The sequence below is a fragment of the Lissotriton vulgaris genome, chromosome 12 (genome assembly GCF_964263255.1).
Source record: "Lissotriton vulgaris chromosome 12, aLisVul1.2, whole genome shotgun sequence".
NCBI lineage: Eukaryota > Metazoa > Chordata > Amphibia > Caudata > Salamandridae > Lissotriton > Lissotriton vulgaris.
The window spans coordinates 134,028,313-134,045,000 of NC_141700.1; the positions used below are offsets into that span (position 1 = coordinate 134,028,313).

Sequence of the window (16,688 nt, forward strand, 5' to 3'; positions counted from 1 at the left end):
AAAAGGACTGAAAATTATCTAGGAGGCTTTGTAGACCCATATGAGACTTAGAGATGAGGAGGGTATCGTCAGCAAATAGGTGAGTTGGAATTCGTTCGCCCGCCAGGGATGGTGCATCAGATGGAACTCTCTGCAAGTGTTCCACCACACCGTTCACATAAAGTGAAAAAAGAGTGGGAGCAAGGACACATCCCTGGCGGACTGGAATTCTGTCGGTTTTCTGGCCCTGTAAGCCCCACCTCACTTGTGCAAAGTTTCCATCATTGAGCCTCACTAGTATTGTCAGAATATTCGAGGGATCCCCATTTCGGACAGCACTCCTCAAAGACGTTCCCGGGGCACCAGGTCAAAAGCAGTCTTTAGATCGATAAATGCGAGGTAAAGACTGCCCTTGCCTATGAGAACCACTTTCCAATAGATAAGTAACAATCTGAATACCTGTTCTATGGTCCCAGTGCCAGCCCTAAATCCCGCTTGATAACCAGAAAGGATTTTGTTTTCATCAGCCCATAATAAAATCCTCTCGAGGACCACCTTCCCAACAACCTTTTGGGTAGAGTCGATCAAGCTTATTGGGCGGTAATTGGCAGGGTCGTCCCTGCTCCCCTTCTTAAAGATTGGGACGACCTCTGCCCCCTTCCACAACTCAGGAATTGTGGTGCAATTATCGATGGCTTTGATTAGGAGAGAAATACGTTTTCCCCATTTGGGCAGGTCAGATCGGAGGAGATCTCCGGGGATACCATCGGGGCCTGCTGCTTTATGTGGTACAATGCACTTGATGGCATTTTCCACTTCCTTTTCTGTAAAGGGGTGTCTATTAAATTCCCCCAAAGTTGCTAGAAAACTTTGGGAAATAGACTCATTTTGACCTTCCTGCGGACTAGAGTAAAGTTTTGAGAAATGGTCGAACCATGCTTGGCTTGTTATATTGCACGTTATAAGATCATGAGCTGGTCTATTCTTGGTTCTTATGATATTCCAAAAGCAGCCAGCATCTCTCCCAATGCTGGCCTCCTTTAGTGCTTGCCAATACTGTTCCTCTCATTCCTTCTTCGCTTCTGATACGGTCACCTTCTACTCTTTCCTGGCCAGCTGGATCATCGCTTGGGATTTACGCTTTACAGCCTTTATTAATGCAGATTTCTTACGTCTGCATTTTGTTGTGTACCAACCATCATTGCCGTTGGACTTTTGCGACCCCCTCTGTGCCCCACCTTTACTTTGGACTAGGAATAGGTTCCCCAGCGCTTTAATGGTGTCTTGGAATATTACCAACACCCTAATTGGATCATGTTGGTTCGCAGGAGTCGTACCTAACTCGGTCAGTGCCGCTAACAATAGGGCCCCCATATCCCGGACTTTCCCCTCATCTATAGCAACTTTGCACCATTTTAGGCGTCTCTCGCAGTTAGAGGGACGTACTTCTAATGTTGACATTGTTTTATCTGTAGCCGCAGGTCCGTGCACAAACGGCCACAGAGAATGTAAGCTCAAAGAGAGTGGATTGTGATCGCTGTCAGCAGTAGGATGTATTTCCATATCCTGCATGAAACGCCAGAGTTTAAAATCAAGGAGAATATAATCAATCCTTATGGAATGATTCACCCTATTATACGTGTGGGCCCCGGCTGGATCTGAAACATTCCTGCCGTTTGAGGCCCTCAAACCGAACTCCATGACTGTGTTCAGCTGTATGGCCATATGCGACCACCTCTTTATCGGATGGATTGATAGTGTAGGAATTCCCCTCTTAGCATCATCCTCAGCGATATCTAGAACGTCCTCTGCCGCAAGGGGCTCGAATGTACAATTAAAGTCCCCAGCGACCAGGACTTGCATGTCGTGGTGGCACTGCCTGAGTTCGTTTTCTAGGACTGTGACTGTGGGTGATGGAGCTCCTCCTTTTGTTCCTCTGGCATATATATTAAATATCTCCAGTGTTTTCCCTCTCCGATCACCCCTGACTGAAAGCCTTAGAATATCAAGGGAATTGCATTGCATCTGCTTGATGCTGCAGCTCAGGGAGATACTAACCCAAATTAAGAGCCTGCCCGAGGGGCGCCCTCTCCCTGTAAGCGGGGGTACTGCTAGTAAGAAATAAGTAGTATAGCTGACCTTATGATGGGGCACCATTCTCCAAGTTTCCTGGAAAATACAAATCCTATGAGACTCAACCAGAATATTCCAATCGGGCAGATCTAATTTCTTTGAGATGCCCGCTATGTTCCAGCTAAGAATCTTTAAGCTGTCATCAACTGCGGTTAGATCCTGCGATATATGTGTTGGCGCAAAGTATGCACTACCTTGTGTCGCGGTAAGCTCAGGTATCGGGGGTAGCGGGGCAATAGCCTGCAACCTGGGAATATATTCCAGCCCGGGATATTGTTCTGGTGAGGTCGGGCTGGTTTCGTGAGATTCGACATGAGAGGCCTGGGTGCCACTTATTTCCTCCCTAACTTCAGTCTCGTGGCGTTGTCCCCCACTCTCGTGGCTCCCACTCTTCCTCTGAGTAATTGTTAGTTTGGACCCTAGCCTGTTCTAGCAGCTTTAATTGGAGAAACACTTTTAGAAGTATTTGGGTACCCTTGCTGCTCTTCAGTCATCCTACTGGCAGTAGTCCATGTCCCATCATCTGCATTTACCGCCGAGATAGGGGGACAGAGTTCTCCATGTCAGTAAGCATTTTCTATCCCATAAAAATCTGGGCATCTGTTAAGAACAGGAGCTGTGAGATTAATGTAAGTAGCCCCGCCTTGCAACCCTTCCAGGGAAGGATATTAGGGATTCTGTATGTTGAGAGTCAGTGGATTGGGAATGAAAGTGGCTCAGTTCATAGGTGCCGATTCCATTCCAATCTTGACCATACTGTTGATTACATATAAACCTCGCAACACGTGCATCCCTAAAATTCACAAGGATACAGTCCCCAGAAGTGTCCTTAGTCCTGTTACCAACCCAGTTAACCCTTCTTACAAAAAGAACCTGACCATTCATTTGGCTCGGGAGCGGTCTATTCTTGTTCAGCCAATATGTAGTTTTGTTTTTAAGTTCATGATAAGATTCAGATTTGCCGGCCTTAAGCTGGGGGACTCCAGTTAGTACAACTACGTAAGGTAGGCATTCGGGAGGCAAGTTAATATGACTTAAGTTTTGCTCAGCTGGGTTTTCCATACCGGTATTTTGTCCTATTACAGGTAAATCCTTACAGTGCCTGTTTGTTTTACTTTAGCTATTATCTGCTTCCAGGCCCTGAACCGAAAGGTTTCGAGGAGGTTTTTTCGCCCCTTTAGCTAGAGTTAAATTAGTGGAAATTAGTTACATTTTCTACCTTGCTGGGCGTTTTGGGTTAGGATTTCCGTTGCTACCGGGGTGGTTCCGGATAGTGGCCCAGAGGTTGCAGCAGTGGGTGGGGATACCAACACAAGTGGAGGTGTGGGATCTTTCGAAGGATTTTGTTTCAGGATCATTTTGTCTATTTCTGGAGTGTAATTTTATCAATGTCTTCAGGGAAAAAAAGTTATCAAGTGTGGCTTGTTCAAATCTCTCCAGCCTCTCAGATAATACTTTTACCCTCTCGAGTAGCGGAAGTATGAGCGATTTAGCAATTTGCTCTATCTGGGCGATAAGGGGAGTCTGTGGTATAGGGCCTACAGGTGGAAATAGGTTTGGGTTGGAGGTTACCAGCACTATAGAGTTGCGGGGAACCGGGCTACCGGTAGATGATTTATCCCTTAATGGTAAAGGTAGCGAATTCAATGACTTCCCCGGGCCTATTGTTTTTTCAGTTACCTTATGTGTTCTTGTTTTGTTTTTTTTAAAGGATTTTGGGCATCCCCCCTTCTGACCACTACCAACTCTTTTTCTTTTAGCAGGAGCTGTTATGGTTCCTACGATGTTCATTCTCTCTGATTGCACTAGGGTACCCAGGGGGGGCGTTATGTTACTGGTACGTACAGGATCCCTGTTTAGAATAACCACCTGTGGTGAATTCGGGAGATCAATCTGGGTTAGAGGTCCCTGCGCTACGGACCTCATGGGGTTAACCCCTGGACTAGACAAACTAACCAGTGCATTGCCAGATGTGTCTCTTTCGGTGCGCTCATCTGCGTTGACAGGGGAGGCGACCAGTGCTAATGGCCCCAAAGAAGAACGCTTACGATTCAGCAGTTCAATGGAGAGGCGTCGCTCAGTAATAGCGATTTCGTGTTCGAGGACCGAGTAAGCTCGAGTGATGAACTGATCTAATGTGCCACTAACACACACCCCCCTACCCTCCTTCCGTTTCCTGACCGTGTGGTCATTGGCATATACAATGATTTTGAACTCTGATAATACAACAGCCCCTGTGCTACAATATTGGAGAAGTTGTACAGTGTGAGGAAAGCCTTACTGAGACTGATACAGAAACAGTAGGGGTGAAGTTAGGGAGGTGGCCCAGCCCGGCCTCCTTCGGCCTTTGACGGCCACAGACGGTCCGGCCTTTGTTCCAGGCTTAACCCGGGGCGACCCGCCCGTGATCCCGCAACCTCTGTTCAAATGTAAGCGCCTCCGGGCGCACTGTGGGCGGTGGCAGCTTCCGCCGCTAGTGCTCCTGGGAGTTGTGGTCCCCTGTGGCCGTGCCGCGTTGCTGGAAGATGCGGCAGCGGCGGGAGGAAACTCAGGAGACCGGCAGCAGGGGACTATCAGCAGGGAAACAGCAGGTTTGGCCCCCAAAAAGTAAAGTGAGACCTCAGAGCACTCGCTCCACCAGGGCTTTGTTCAAATTTAAGCGCATACGGGCGCGCTGTGGTCGGTGGTGGCTTCCGCCGCTAGTGCTCCTGGTGTTGTGGTCCTCTGTGGCCGCGTTGCTGGAAGATGCGGCAGCGGCGGGAGGAAATTCGAGGGGGCCGGCAGCAGGGGACTATCAGCAGGAAACAGCAGGTATGGCCCCCAAAAAGCAAAGTGAGACCTCAGAGCACCCGCTCCACCGGGGCTCTGTTCAAATTTAAGCGCCTCCGGGTGCGCTGTGGATGGTGGCGGCTTCCGCCGCTAGTGCTCCTGGGAGTTGTGGTCCTCTGTGGCCGTGCCGCGTTGCTGGAAGATGCGGCAGCGGCGGGAGGAAACTCGGGAGACCCGCAGCAGGGGACTATCAGCAGGAAACGGCAGGTATGGCCCCCAAAAAGCAAAGTGAGTCCTCAGAGCGCAAAGTGAGACCTCAGAGGGGTGATGTTATCCAGCCTAGGGCAGAGTCCAACCTCTTGCCTGAACCTTCTCAATGAATCCCCAGCAGGGTGGGTTACTACACGGATGTCCACATTTGTTGATTTCTCTTTTTTTTTCCACACTGAAGTTCTTGGTTTACTTTTGATCAAAGTTTTTCTTCTCATAGTCAATTCTCACCACTTTAGCCAGATCTTTTTCACTCTTACCAAGCTCTGCCAAGCTACTAAAGGTTTAAAGAATGTTTCTTTGCAAGTATATATTTGCTGAGTCTTTTAGGCACAGAAGCATTGTGGAGGAGATTGTTCGTATTAAGTGACCATATCTGACAATATTTGTCCCAGAATCATGATGTTGAGAAAGGAAACATCTGCCCCATTTTCCATAGAAACTTCATGAAGGTTGCCAAAAAATTAAAACATTGCACACATCTGCCTAGAGGGCACTATGGTCTGTGGCTGATTCACACCTGTCTGTTTTAGTCCTTAAGAGATCATCAGTTGCAGTTGATATGCAATCCGACCTGAGGCCGACTTTAACCTTTAACTGGATCAATTGCTAGGGGACGGTCATTCAGTTTGGTGCGGATTCCACCAATGAAGTCTTCAAAGCGATCTGTTCTGTCCAATGTCCCCATCTGACATGGACATGATGGGGCTTTTGGGAACAAAGTAAGTTTTTTCAGCCCTGGCTACACCAGATCCTTCTAACTCTGTGCTCTGAAATGATTGGGGTCCTTACCTCTTTACCTGGCTTCTTCAGGATCTCCCACAATAATGCCCCTCCCCAGGGAAATTCGTCCACTGCCTGGCTTCTTCCCATCATCCCACATCAACATTCTCGCTCCACTACTCTCACTTAACTCTATGCTTGGTCAACATTTTCTTTACCTCTGCATAAACTCATGCAATTCGTAGGATTTCATGTTACACCAGGTACGCAACAATCCCTAAACAATGTCACGTCCCTTGATTATGAGTTTGTCCAGGTACAAATCCTATCGCAGGAGCATGGGGACACGGAAGGAATGGAACGCGAGCAGCTGTTGTTCATGGCACTTGAGTGTTCTGCGGGTTTTTTCTTTTTACGCAAAATGCATTCTTGCACCCAAAAAGGGTGCAAAAACACTCTTTCAATACAATATAGTCCTAAATGCAGCATTGCATGTAGTTTTTCCCAAATTTCGTGTAATTACTCAAAAGTACTTTTCGTGAATTTCGCACACCCCTTCCTAATTCTGGTGACCTGCCCTAGGTGGGTATTGTATAACGTACACCTAAGCTCGTGGAAATATTACACATCTTATGATTAGTTAGGAAGCTTTCACCACCTGTGTTAGAAAACCTTTGCTGTTGTGCCCATGCCATATAACAGATGCAGGCACGATGACAAACACGCCTTCTGGAAGTGCACCGCACAGGAGGTGGCACCCAGTTACTGTGCCCCCTAAGACAACCCATGGAAAGAGGGAGCAGAGGTTTCACTGGCTTAAGGCATCCCCCACAGGTGTTTGCAGTTACACACTGCACCCACCAGCTGGGGGATCTCTGGCCCCTCTTAAAAAGGGGGGAGGGGCTGCTTCCATTCTACTGTGTATCTGCGTCATGTCTCTATCATACAAAATGAAGGACTTTGGACAAGGGGTGACTTCATAACTAGTTGCTCAGTATTTTATTGATTTGTTTTGGACACACCCATCAATGTCGATCTTGATTACTGAAGACATCAAAAGAAATTAACAAGACAGGAACTGCCACCTCTATAATGGACCGCTCACGACTATAACCGTATTACCACCATCAGGGCTGAAGGACCCTGAAGAATTCACACTGATTCGTATTACTTTGAAACTTGACTTTACGGCAGCCCCAGGAGCAGAGGACCACAGGCCCCGGGATAACCAACCACCACCAGCCCACAGCTCTCTCCAGTCTCTAACTCTAAGGTTTAAGCAGCACTGTGGGCTCTATTCCAGGAAAGAACTTTGAATACAGAATTAACAACACAACACTCCCAGGCCAAGAGCTGGCTTGGCTTGCAATAGTCCCTTCCAAAACCCCTCCTAACACACCCATGTTCCAGGTGATGTTGAAAAACCAAATGTTGCTCATTTGGTCCACCTTGAAGAAACTCAACTTGGAGACTTTGATCTGGTATACTGGCCCTGATCTGCAGTAGGTGCTTTAGGAGACTGGGCTGTGTTGACCTGCAGAAATGTGGGTCACTCAGATCAGACTTAACAATGGGGAGAGAAAGATCACACAAAGACAGTAAATCTAGGAGGAGGCAGATGAAATGGAAGTACAGTTTGTGGAGCAAGACTATGAAACTGTTATCGGAATGCATTCTTGTGTTTTGTGTTGTGGGCATGTTACATCTTGGCTCATTGGCCGGTAATACAAGCGGGGGCCGGTGGGCCACCGATGCACACACATACTCCGGCTCACCCACCTACATGCACACTCACTCATACTCATCTATTCACAAGTGCACAACTGCAGACACATACATTTACCATTCACAAGCACATACACAGACACGCTCCCATTCACAGTACGTACACAACCACACAATTACACATCCATACACGCACACATGCACCAAACATAAAAACTTGCCTGGAGCTGTAATCTAGAGTGGTGAGAGGGAACGCTTGGTGGGTCCTGTAGTATTAGGACCACATTCTATTGGTCAGCCAATAAGCGTAGGCAGCAGTCCCTTACTCGTCGCAGTATTAGATGGGGTCAGCAAGACTGCTCGCCCCACTTAGCTCTGTGACGAGGTGTCACTGATGGACAGTCGGCCCTGGGCACTTCAGGGCTCAAGACTACACCACCCGGGTCAGAGTATATCTGTGACGCACTCCCTCGCCATGAGGGGGAGAACCTCCAAGCGCTTTGCTGGAATGAGGAAGTCCAGAGACCATTTAAGGCACGAGGAAAGTGGGCAGTTGCCGGGGGCCTTCATTCTCCAAAGGGCCACCTGGAAAAGTAATTTTTCCCTCTTTGATGTCTGTCTAATCTATTTCTCTATCTGCCTATCTTTAATTTTGACTCTGTCTTTCTACCACGTGTAATTCTACGGGCTTTTGGGGTTTGAGGAAAGAGATATTTCGATTGCTTCTGTGCCTACAGGGGTGCCCAAAGTATACCTTGACACGGAGGAGGTCGCGTCCACAGGGCTGTGAAATCTTTGGCCCGGCAGAGTCCAGCTCAGGTAGCCAGATGCCTGCCCATTTACTGCATGTACAGTGCCTGGCTGCCTGACCTGACATGAAGAATGTCTGTCAGACTGACCTTTGCTCAGACTGACAGACACTCTTCATTTCTGCAAAAAAGGAATGTGGTGGGGCCCCTTTGCCCTAATGGACGGGCCGCTCCTGCGTTCGGAGAAGCCCAAAAAATAAACAAATCATACAGGAATCAAAATAAAAGAACTGTGCTTGACACTGTCAGATAGACGTAGGCACAAGCTGTCATTTGAACTAGGAAAGCTAAACTGCATAATTTTCTTTTTGGCTATAATATCTCTAAGCAAAATTATCAAAGTAATGATTTAAAATAAAAAGAGGATTGTCTGTGTCTTGCTTGACGTTTTAAACAAACAAGTCTTGTTTCATCCAGACAGGAAACTTGAGCATGTAGAAAACACTGCAAGGATATATTTTGTGCAAACCAGTCTCCTTCCAGCAAAACATACATCAAATTTCACGTAACATGCAATATGTCAATTTCACTGAAGTAATTAAAATTTTGCCCAGGCCAGGCCTATTTGGAGCGCACAAATCATCAAGAGGAGTTATAGAGTTATCCGTTGGGCTGGATTAGAGGGTGGGAGGGGACTGTAGGTAGTTCTCACGTAATGGTCAGTGGGTCATTACTGCTTGATAAAGACACTATTTGCCATTTTAATTCCTAAACACTGACTGCAGTATTACTTTCTTTACAGATCAAAACACCAGTTATAATGGCTCTGGAACAGCACTGTGTAAACATGCTCCAGACCTTCAAAAAATACTCTGGCGCAGATGGCAAGTGTGGCGAACTAGACCAGAAAGAGCTGCAACTTCTTGTGAAGACTGAGTTCCCATCTTTGTCTGTGAGTACATCGTGGAATGAAGATTGACTATAGTAGGACGTTTATTTCCCCTTTTCACAGATATGACATGCACAACCCATCTGTACTTTGTTTCCCCCTAATTTGCTAGGGTGAGTGCTGCAATAGTCACTTTATTCCACTTTGCACCAATCTGGTGATGCTTTATTGCCCTCTCCACTTCCACCCAGAAGGATTGTGTATGTAAACTTTAGAACAAAGGTTTCCTTGAAAGAATAGAGCTGATTGTTTCGTAGCGGTATCACTGTGGAGTGCTGTAGCATTCTAGTTTACTATCCATTCTTGTGTGTGCCGTTTCCACCACATGCCTTGCCAGTGGAATGTTACAGTGTGATGATGTACCAGGGAATGTTGGGTGTCTGTCAAGAAAAGCCACAGCCATGATGGGGCTGAGCAGCATGCTGGCTGCTCCTGTGGGGCTCCTCTAGATATCTACAATAAATCATCTTGAACTCAACAACCTGTCTGGACTTCATCACTACAAGTGCCCGGCTCCCTGCCTAATGTTCTCCTTTTCAACATGTAGCCATGCTTCAACCCGAATTTCACCATAAAGATGGATGGCATCTGCCAACATCCCTTGTGGTTTAAGTATAGTACTGATATTTTGCATCACAGCTGGAAAGGCATGACCTTAGTCTGCTTTAGAAATAGCATTCCACTTCTAGCTCTTCGACAAGGCCTACAGAGCAGCCCAAGGGCCATCTCCCAAATGACCCCATTAGGAGTGCCTTTGGAAACCGCACCCTGAGTGTAGATGCAAATCACAGAAAGAAGGAAGGAGGAAGACAATTCTGGCTAAAACAACAATCTAAGACATTCACTCCTGAGCCAGTCCTAAAAGTGGAGAACCATTTTCTTCAGGATATATGGGCACCATCCATACAAACGGCCTATTTCCAACGAGCAACATCGTGGTCTAGTCCTGACTATGTAGAGCGGGGTGTGTACTTCCACCACTGATCTTGTATTGGCACAGCACAGGCTAGTTGCTGGACCTGGTCATGCCCCAGCAGATTCAGTGTGGATTATATGGTATGTCTTGGAACATTCTACTCGTGCCGTGGATGAGACGAGGGCTCATGGAGGTTACCAGGTACCAGGGAGGCTAAAAGGGAAGGGGGGGGGGGGTCCCATAATTAACAACGCTGATTCTTGTGCAGGAATGCAAGCTTCCCAGGTAATGTCCAGGGCTCTGGATTAATCCACCTTCTCATTGTCTTTGAAGCTCTTACTCTCTCTAGTGGGGGCCTCTGGAAGCATCAATACACTCAGTGCAGTGCTCTTGTGTGTTTCAGCTGAGCAGGTTCTCCTTTAGGGCTGCTGGTGACTGACAGCAGCAACCCCAAAGACAGAGCTTTAGTCTTGATCTCTGCCTAGGAGGAAATAAGTTGGACTGCTCAATGGAGCTATCTTTAGATGCCTCTTAAGAGCAGCCACCTAGAAGTCAGTGTGGGTAAATCAACTCCAAGACTGAAATGGGTCCACAGAATCTGCCAGGGTATGGGGCTAATGGACTCCTCCCATCTTATGGTCTGGCCCACCAGTTCAGAACAAATACCTGGATCTCAAGGGGCAGAACGTCTCTGTGTCCTGAGTATATTGCTGACTGTGGGAGGGGGCACGCCTCACAATCCTTGCTCACCGTGAGGGCGTAGAACGGGCTGCAAGTAAGTAATGTACTTCACATTTATTGAACTTCCTACTGATTGTTGCCTCCTCTTCTGCAGGCCTCCGGGAAAGACGAGCAGGCGGTGGAAGAAGTGATAAAAATGATGGACATGGATGGTGACAAGAAGGTTTCCTACAAGGAGTTTGCCATGTTTATGGCTTTTCTGAGTATAATAATAGAAGAAGAATGTTAAAAATGGTGGTCTGAGTTGAATAAAAAATATTTTCCACACTTTTCGTTTATGTTTTCTCGTTTTAAAAAGTGCCTGTCTTTGCCAGTGGGGTTGCTACATGGTCAATAGATGATACTTATCTGGAGTGGAGGAATGGCTAGTAAATATTTGACTGCAAGGTGGCCTAGGTGACTACTTAAGGCTGATTCATTTTCAAGCATTCACCTTTGCGTTGAACCCACTGTGGAAAGTCTTTATCTCGTCCTGCATCCACGTGGAGTGGCTGCTTTGGTGGGAAAATGCAAGGACGTAGCTTCATATGGCATTGCTGTGGGGTCACAAATCCACTAATAAATGCTGAAAGTCCGGTTCTGGGAATTCCTTTTCAGTCTGACAGTGGATGTCAACTCTTATATGGGTCTTACCTGTCGTATGCATGGCGTATGCTCAGGATGTTGACAAACCCTCATCAGAACACTAAAAAAGAAGGCTTAGGGCCAGATGTATGACCATAACATTTTGTGACTCGCAAATTGCACTCAATTGTGAGTCGCAAAATGCTATGTACAACAGTGTCTGAGACACAGTTTGCGATTCCCAATGGGGTCACAAATTGCAAGCCTCATGTATATTAATGAGGCACTCGCAATTTGCGACCCCATTGGGAATGGCTGGCCCTCCCAGGTATGTTGGCTTGCTGGGCTCAGCAGACCTCTATGTTTGGGACTGCTTTTAAATAAAGCTGTTTTTTAGGTCTCGCGCCTAGCGGTGCAGTGCTCAGCACTTATCGAGCAGCGCGAAACATTTAGTAGGCAAAAAGGGGGTTTAGGAGAGTGACCTAGGAATTGCACACTCTCGTGCGTGTGCTTATCCTTATGTGCCACGGGATTGGGCTTTGCGTCTGTGTGGTTCACTGAGATGGCACGCAATATGCCAAAGGCGGTCGCGTTGCTCCGCCCATGGCCTATTTGTGTCTATTACGCGCACTGCCGGCCATGTGGTTTCAATTATCGTGCCCAGACACGGGCGCGATAATTGAAACCATGTGGCGTGCGCGATCGCACCACTCGCGACCTTCTTCTGTTTTTGGAACCATTTCCCATGGAAGCAACTAAATGAAAGAAGGAAAGAGGGGTGGGCTGCTCACGCGCACCACTCGGGGGCTTGTTTTCTGCTTTATGTACCAAACTGTGCTTTTGGAGATGGTTGTAAAATAAATAAATTGTGACAGTACACTTTCACAATTTAGGCAAGAACTGAAGTTTCCTAATAAAACTGTCCCTCACCTACGTCAGAGTCACTTTCTTCCAAAAACAAAAGAGCAATTTCCGAACTGGTTCTCAGGCAAGAGCCGCCAGGCACCACTTTGCGTTAACTTCAGTAACACTACAGACACACGAGGCACGGGTAGTCAAAGCTACCCACGCCGAATGTTAATTGGGTTTTGTTCGTGTTTTTAAACATGGCTACCCCAAGGAGATGCCCACTGGCTTCCTCCAGGGCTAAATGCTTAAGGAACTGACCGGTCTGGATGAAAACGAATTCCTCTTGCGGGATTATCATTTGCAGACGCTGGGGCAGCAACACCCACGTTCGAAACATAAAGAAAATCCCTTCCATGCAAATGCCCTTCCTCACCTTTCAGCTCCGGAGTGAAACTGATATATTTTCCGTACTGGGGTCTATTCTGGTGGGGGCCCCTAGCACTAAGAATATGTAGCGCTTACTACTTTTGCCCAGGCGCAGACTAACGCGTCACTGGTGTGTTCCATCCAAGGGAGTGTAAACGGGTATGCGCTATAGCTTGCAACATTGAAAGCTAAATGGTGGGTGTCATTATTGCTTAAAAATAAAGAAATAGAAAAAAGTGTTTTCTATTTCTTTACTTTGGAAACCATTGTGGCACCCGCGCTTAAGCTCACCGTTTGCAAGCTAAACCGCGGGTGCCACAAATGTCTCGCATTTGAGACAGTTTGAGTTATTGGCATTGTCATTTACAATGGTAATGGCTCAAGCTCTCGCAAATGCAAAACCTATTGCTTCGTAAATGCTTGTATTGCACACGACTGGCTGTGCAGCATTTGGACTATGTGCAATGTGAAATACTCGGACTCTGAACTTTTATCCGGTCAGAGTTGGCAAGATAATAATTAATGACTTGTATTCTGCCTGTTCTAAGGCTTTATCCTCGATCATCTGTTACAAAGAGGAGCGCTCCTGCCATGGGTCTCATTGGGCCTGCTGAATGACGCGTTAATGTGCAGTTTAACCCTCCGTCCTCCCCTTGTACATTCCTCTGCGGCTGTACCCAGGGCTGGGGCGTTACCCCAGAACTGTAAAATAAATACATCGAAATGCACACGTCACTTGCGTACACACCATCGCATCACACACAGAGGGCAGGGCTTCATACACTGAGAAATTCACCCGAAATGCTGCAGTGTCCTTTGAGGCTGTGACCTGCCAGCAGCTCTCAGGCCCCTTCCAATCTGGGTGTGCCCACCCTCGTTTAACTTCACACATTGGCACAGAGGGCATTGGCGCAGCTGCAGCCTCGAAGCTGCCAGACAGGCAGGACAGGGATTGATACAGAGTCAGCACCTCCTAGAGGATGCCAGACCTGCAGAACCGAGTAAACTCGGGGAGCCTTGAAGTCCTCACCGGCAGAGTTCAAGGCTCTCGCTGCTCGACAGGTGAGCTGGGCTTTTTTTACTCGTTCTAATATTAAAAACAAAAAAAACACTAATCACTTACAGCCAACAAAACTCCTTTGCGCCATATTTACTTTTAAGTAAAAAAAGGCTCTGTGCATCAAATAATTACATTAATTGTGTAGCTTTTCACAAACACATTGATGGATGAGCTACAGAAGTAGGAGAGTAATTTTGTCACATCTACTCTGCCAAACACTCGGTTTTCGCAGAGGCAGCTCCCGTAGGGGGCTTAGAGGGCCGGTGTACCGTAGTTATATGATCTTCCCATCTGGATGATCTTTCCCCGTACAATCTGCGCATGCGCATTTCACCACGCACGCGCATATGCTGCAAGACTACTTTCGCCTGTCTGTATGATCTCCCCCTCGGCCAACGCACCTCAGCCCTGCGACAAAGTACTACCTGCGGTTGATGTCATTAACATCGCATGCAATTACAATGCATGCGATGTTAATGGCATGCTGACTCTCACATGCCAATACAACGCACAGTTATTCCCTTCTAAAAACTGAAGACTGCATAGTCACATCAGGGCCACCAGAACCCCCGCCCCACAATGCCCAAACCCGCAAATAACACACAGACACATGTGTTAGGTTTGGGAAAAGTTGCTGCAGGTTTATTACATACAACATATGTAACGGGACGTGCGTCACATACAAGCCTCCACCTACCAGGGGAGACTGCCTCGGGAGAGGAGAATGCTTCGTCATACAGGGGCGGGGCAGCCCTCCGTGACTAGGAGCCCGCCCTCTTTATGGCCACTGCGTGGCCTCGGGCAAGCGCAAATAATCACGTCACGGAAACGGGCTTTTTCAACACATGCCAATACAACACACAGTTGTTCCCTTCTAAAAACTGAACACTGCGAACAAATCACGTCACGGAAACGGGCATTTTCCAAAATGCAACAGTTGTTCCCTAATCACGTCACGGAAACAGGCTTTTTCAACAATGCAACAGTTGTTCCCTTGTAAGACTGCAAATATTCAAAGCCTATCACTAATGGCTCAGGTGTCAATATTTATGGGTGGTTGAGTGGATGGATGTGGGTGTGGTGAGTGGGTGGGTGGATGCAAGGATGAATGGATGGCAGATGAATTCATGGATGGCTGTCTGGATGGATGGATGGATTCATGTATGGATGGATGCATTTATGGGTGCTGGGTGGACGGATGTGTGTGTGGTGAGTGGGTGGGTGGATGCATGGATGAATGGATGGCGGATGGATTAATGGATGGCAGTCTGGATGAATGGATGGCTGGATGGATGAATGGGTGCTTGGGTGGATGAATGGATGGCGGATGATGGGTCGGTGTATGGGTAGATGGATGCATGGATGCATGTATGGATGCTGGGTGGGCGGATGTGTGTGTGGTGAGTGGGTGGGTGGGTGGATGCATGGATGAATGGATGGCGGATGGATTAATGGATGGCTGTCTGGATGGATGTCTGGATGGATGGATGGATGGATGAATGAATGCTCAGACTCGCAGATGGGGACAGGGAGGGGGAGCAGGCAAATGGGGTGTGAGCGTGCGCGCATGGCCATACAACATGCATTGTGAGAAATACAAGATAACTAGCATCAAGAACCATTACTGCTTGCTGAGCTTCCTTACTGGACCATGTTTCTAGCCTCAAGGGCTAGTGTGTGTGAGGCACGTCACCACGCATAGATTTTTCTATTAGTCAGCATTCTCAAGAGGTGTGAGCTAGTATTGCATTTTTGCACTAGCCCTTTTATGGTATCACAAGTCTCAGCTGACTCTTTGATGCAAAGCTGGGAAACAGAATTTAATGTCTACAAATACAAAGAGGCATGCGCTTAGGAAGATAAACATCTTCAGTGAATACTTTACATAGGTTGCCACATGGATTACACCAACCTGGACTGCAGTATGATGAACTGCAGACTGACATGCTCTTTGACCTATGGAGGAATTGTGAAGCAGTTTGTCAATTCATGCTGCACACTACACTTTGTAGTATAGTAACAGTGTACCTGCTAATGCTACGATGCCTACAGCAATGATAATAGGACTTAACACCCTCTAAAACTTAGTTAAGTTTGGTGTAACTTAGGGATACATTGGAGCGTTAAAAAAACGAAAAGGAAAGAATCCCGTCGCTGGGAAAAACAAGCTTCTTCATTATCCACAAAGCAGGGGCCCTATAGGTGCAACAAACTTGGCATTTAGCAACATTTTTACGTTGGACAAAACGAAAGCAGGGTGGTGATCTCTTACACATGTTTTATGACTGTCAACTTGCTCTCTCTATAAGGCTTGAGCTATCCCACTGCTATATGCTTACGAGTCCACACATTCACTCATTTGCATAAACTTGAGAAAAACTATACTGCATTCTTGGGCCATTTTGTAGTTTAGTTGTCAAACCCATCCTCCCAGAATGGAAATTAACTCATACCTTATCAGTTCATACTTAGTGGGCCTGGCTGTGTTTCATATGCACTCAGCACTTCATTAATCAAAGAAACCGGCCAACAAGGCTGGACTGGGAAACCAAATGCACCTCTGCCAAAAATACTCACCTTAAACACCCCTCTTCGTGGTATCTCTCTCTATCCTATCATCCACTCTCTCTCACTCTCCTTCACTTCTCTTACTCACTTTATAATGATTGACCAATATTTCAATTCAATCGATCTTGGTCCTGGCAACAAAAAATCCTCTTCATTTGTACAATCTTATCAAACACATCCATGTCATAAATCTCACACTTTGATTGTAAGTAGTTATATGCAGAACTCCTCGTGATCTACTTGTCCCGCTCAACACCTGGTTATTAA

At 47.0% G+C, this 16,688-nt stretch overlaps 2 protein-coding genes across 2 annotated transcripts in view; both read left to right on the forward strand.

Moving 5' to 3' along the window:
* The window catches only part of LOC147673652 (protein S100-A4-like), a 178,538-nt gene that overhangs the window by 13,364 nt on the left and 148,486 nt on the right, over nt 1–16,688 (forward strand). The window lies entirely within an intron of this gene.
* LOC147673653 (protein S100-G-like) lies at nt 9,142–11,221 on the forward strand. Its single transcript, XM_086946392.1, has 2 exons — nt 9,142–9,300; nt 11,049–11,221. Exons 1-2 carry the CDS (start codon nt 9,169–9,171, stop codon nt 11,181–11,183), a joined length of 267 nt encoding a protein of 88 aa, XP_086802518.1. The 5' UTR covers nt 9,142–9,168; the 3' UTR covers nt 11,184–11,221.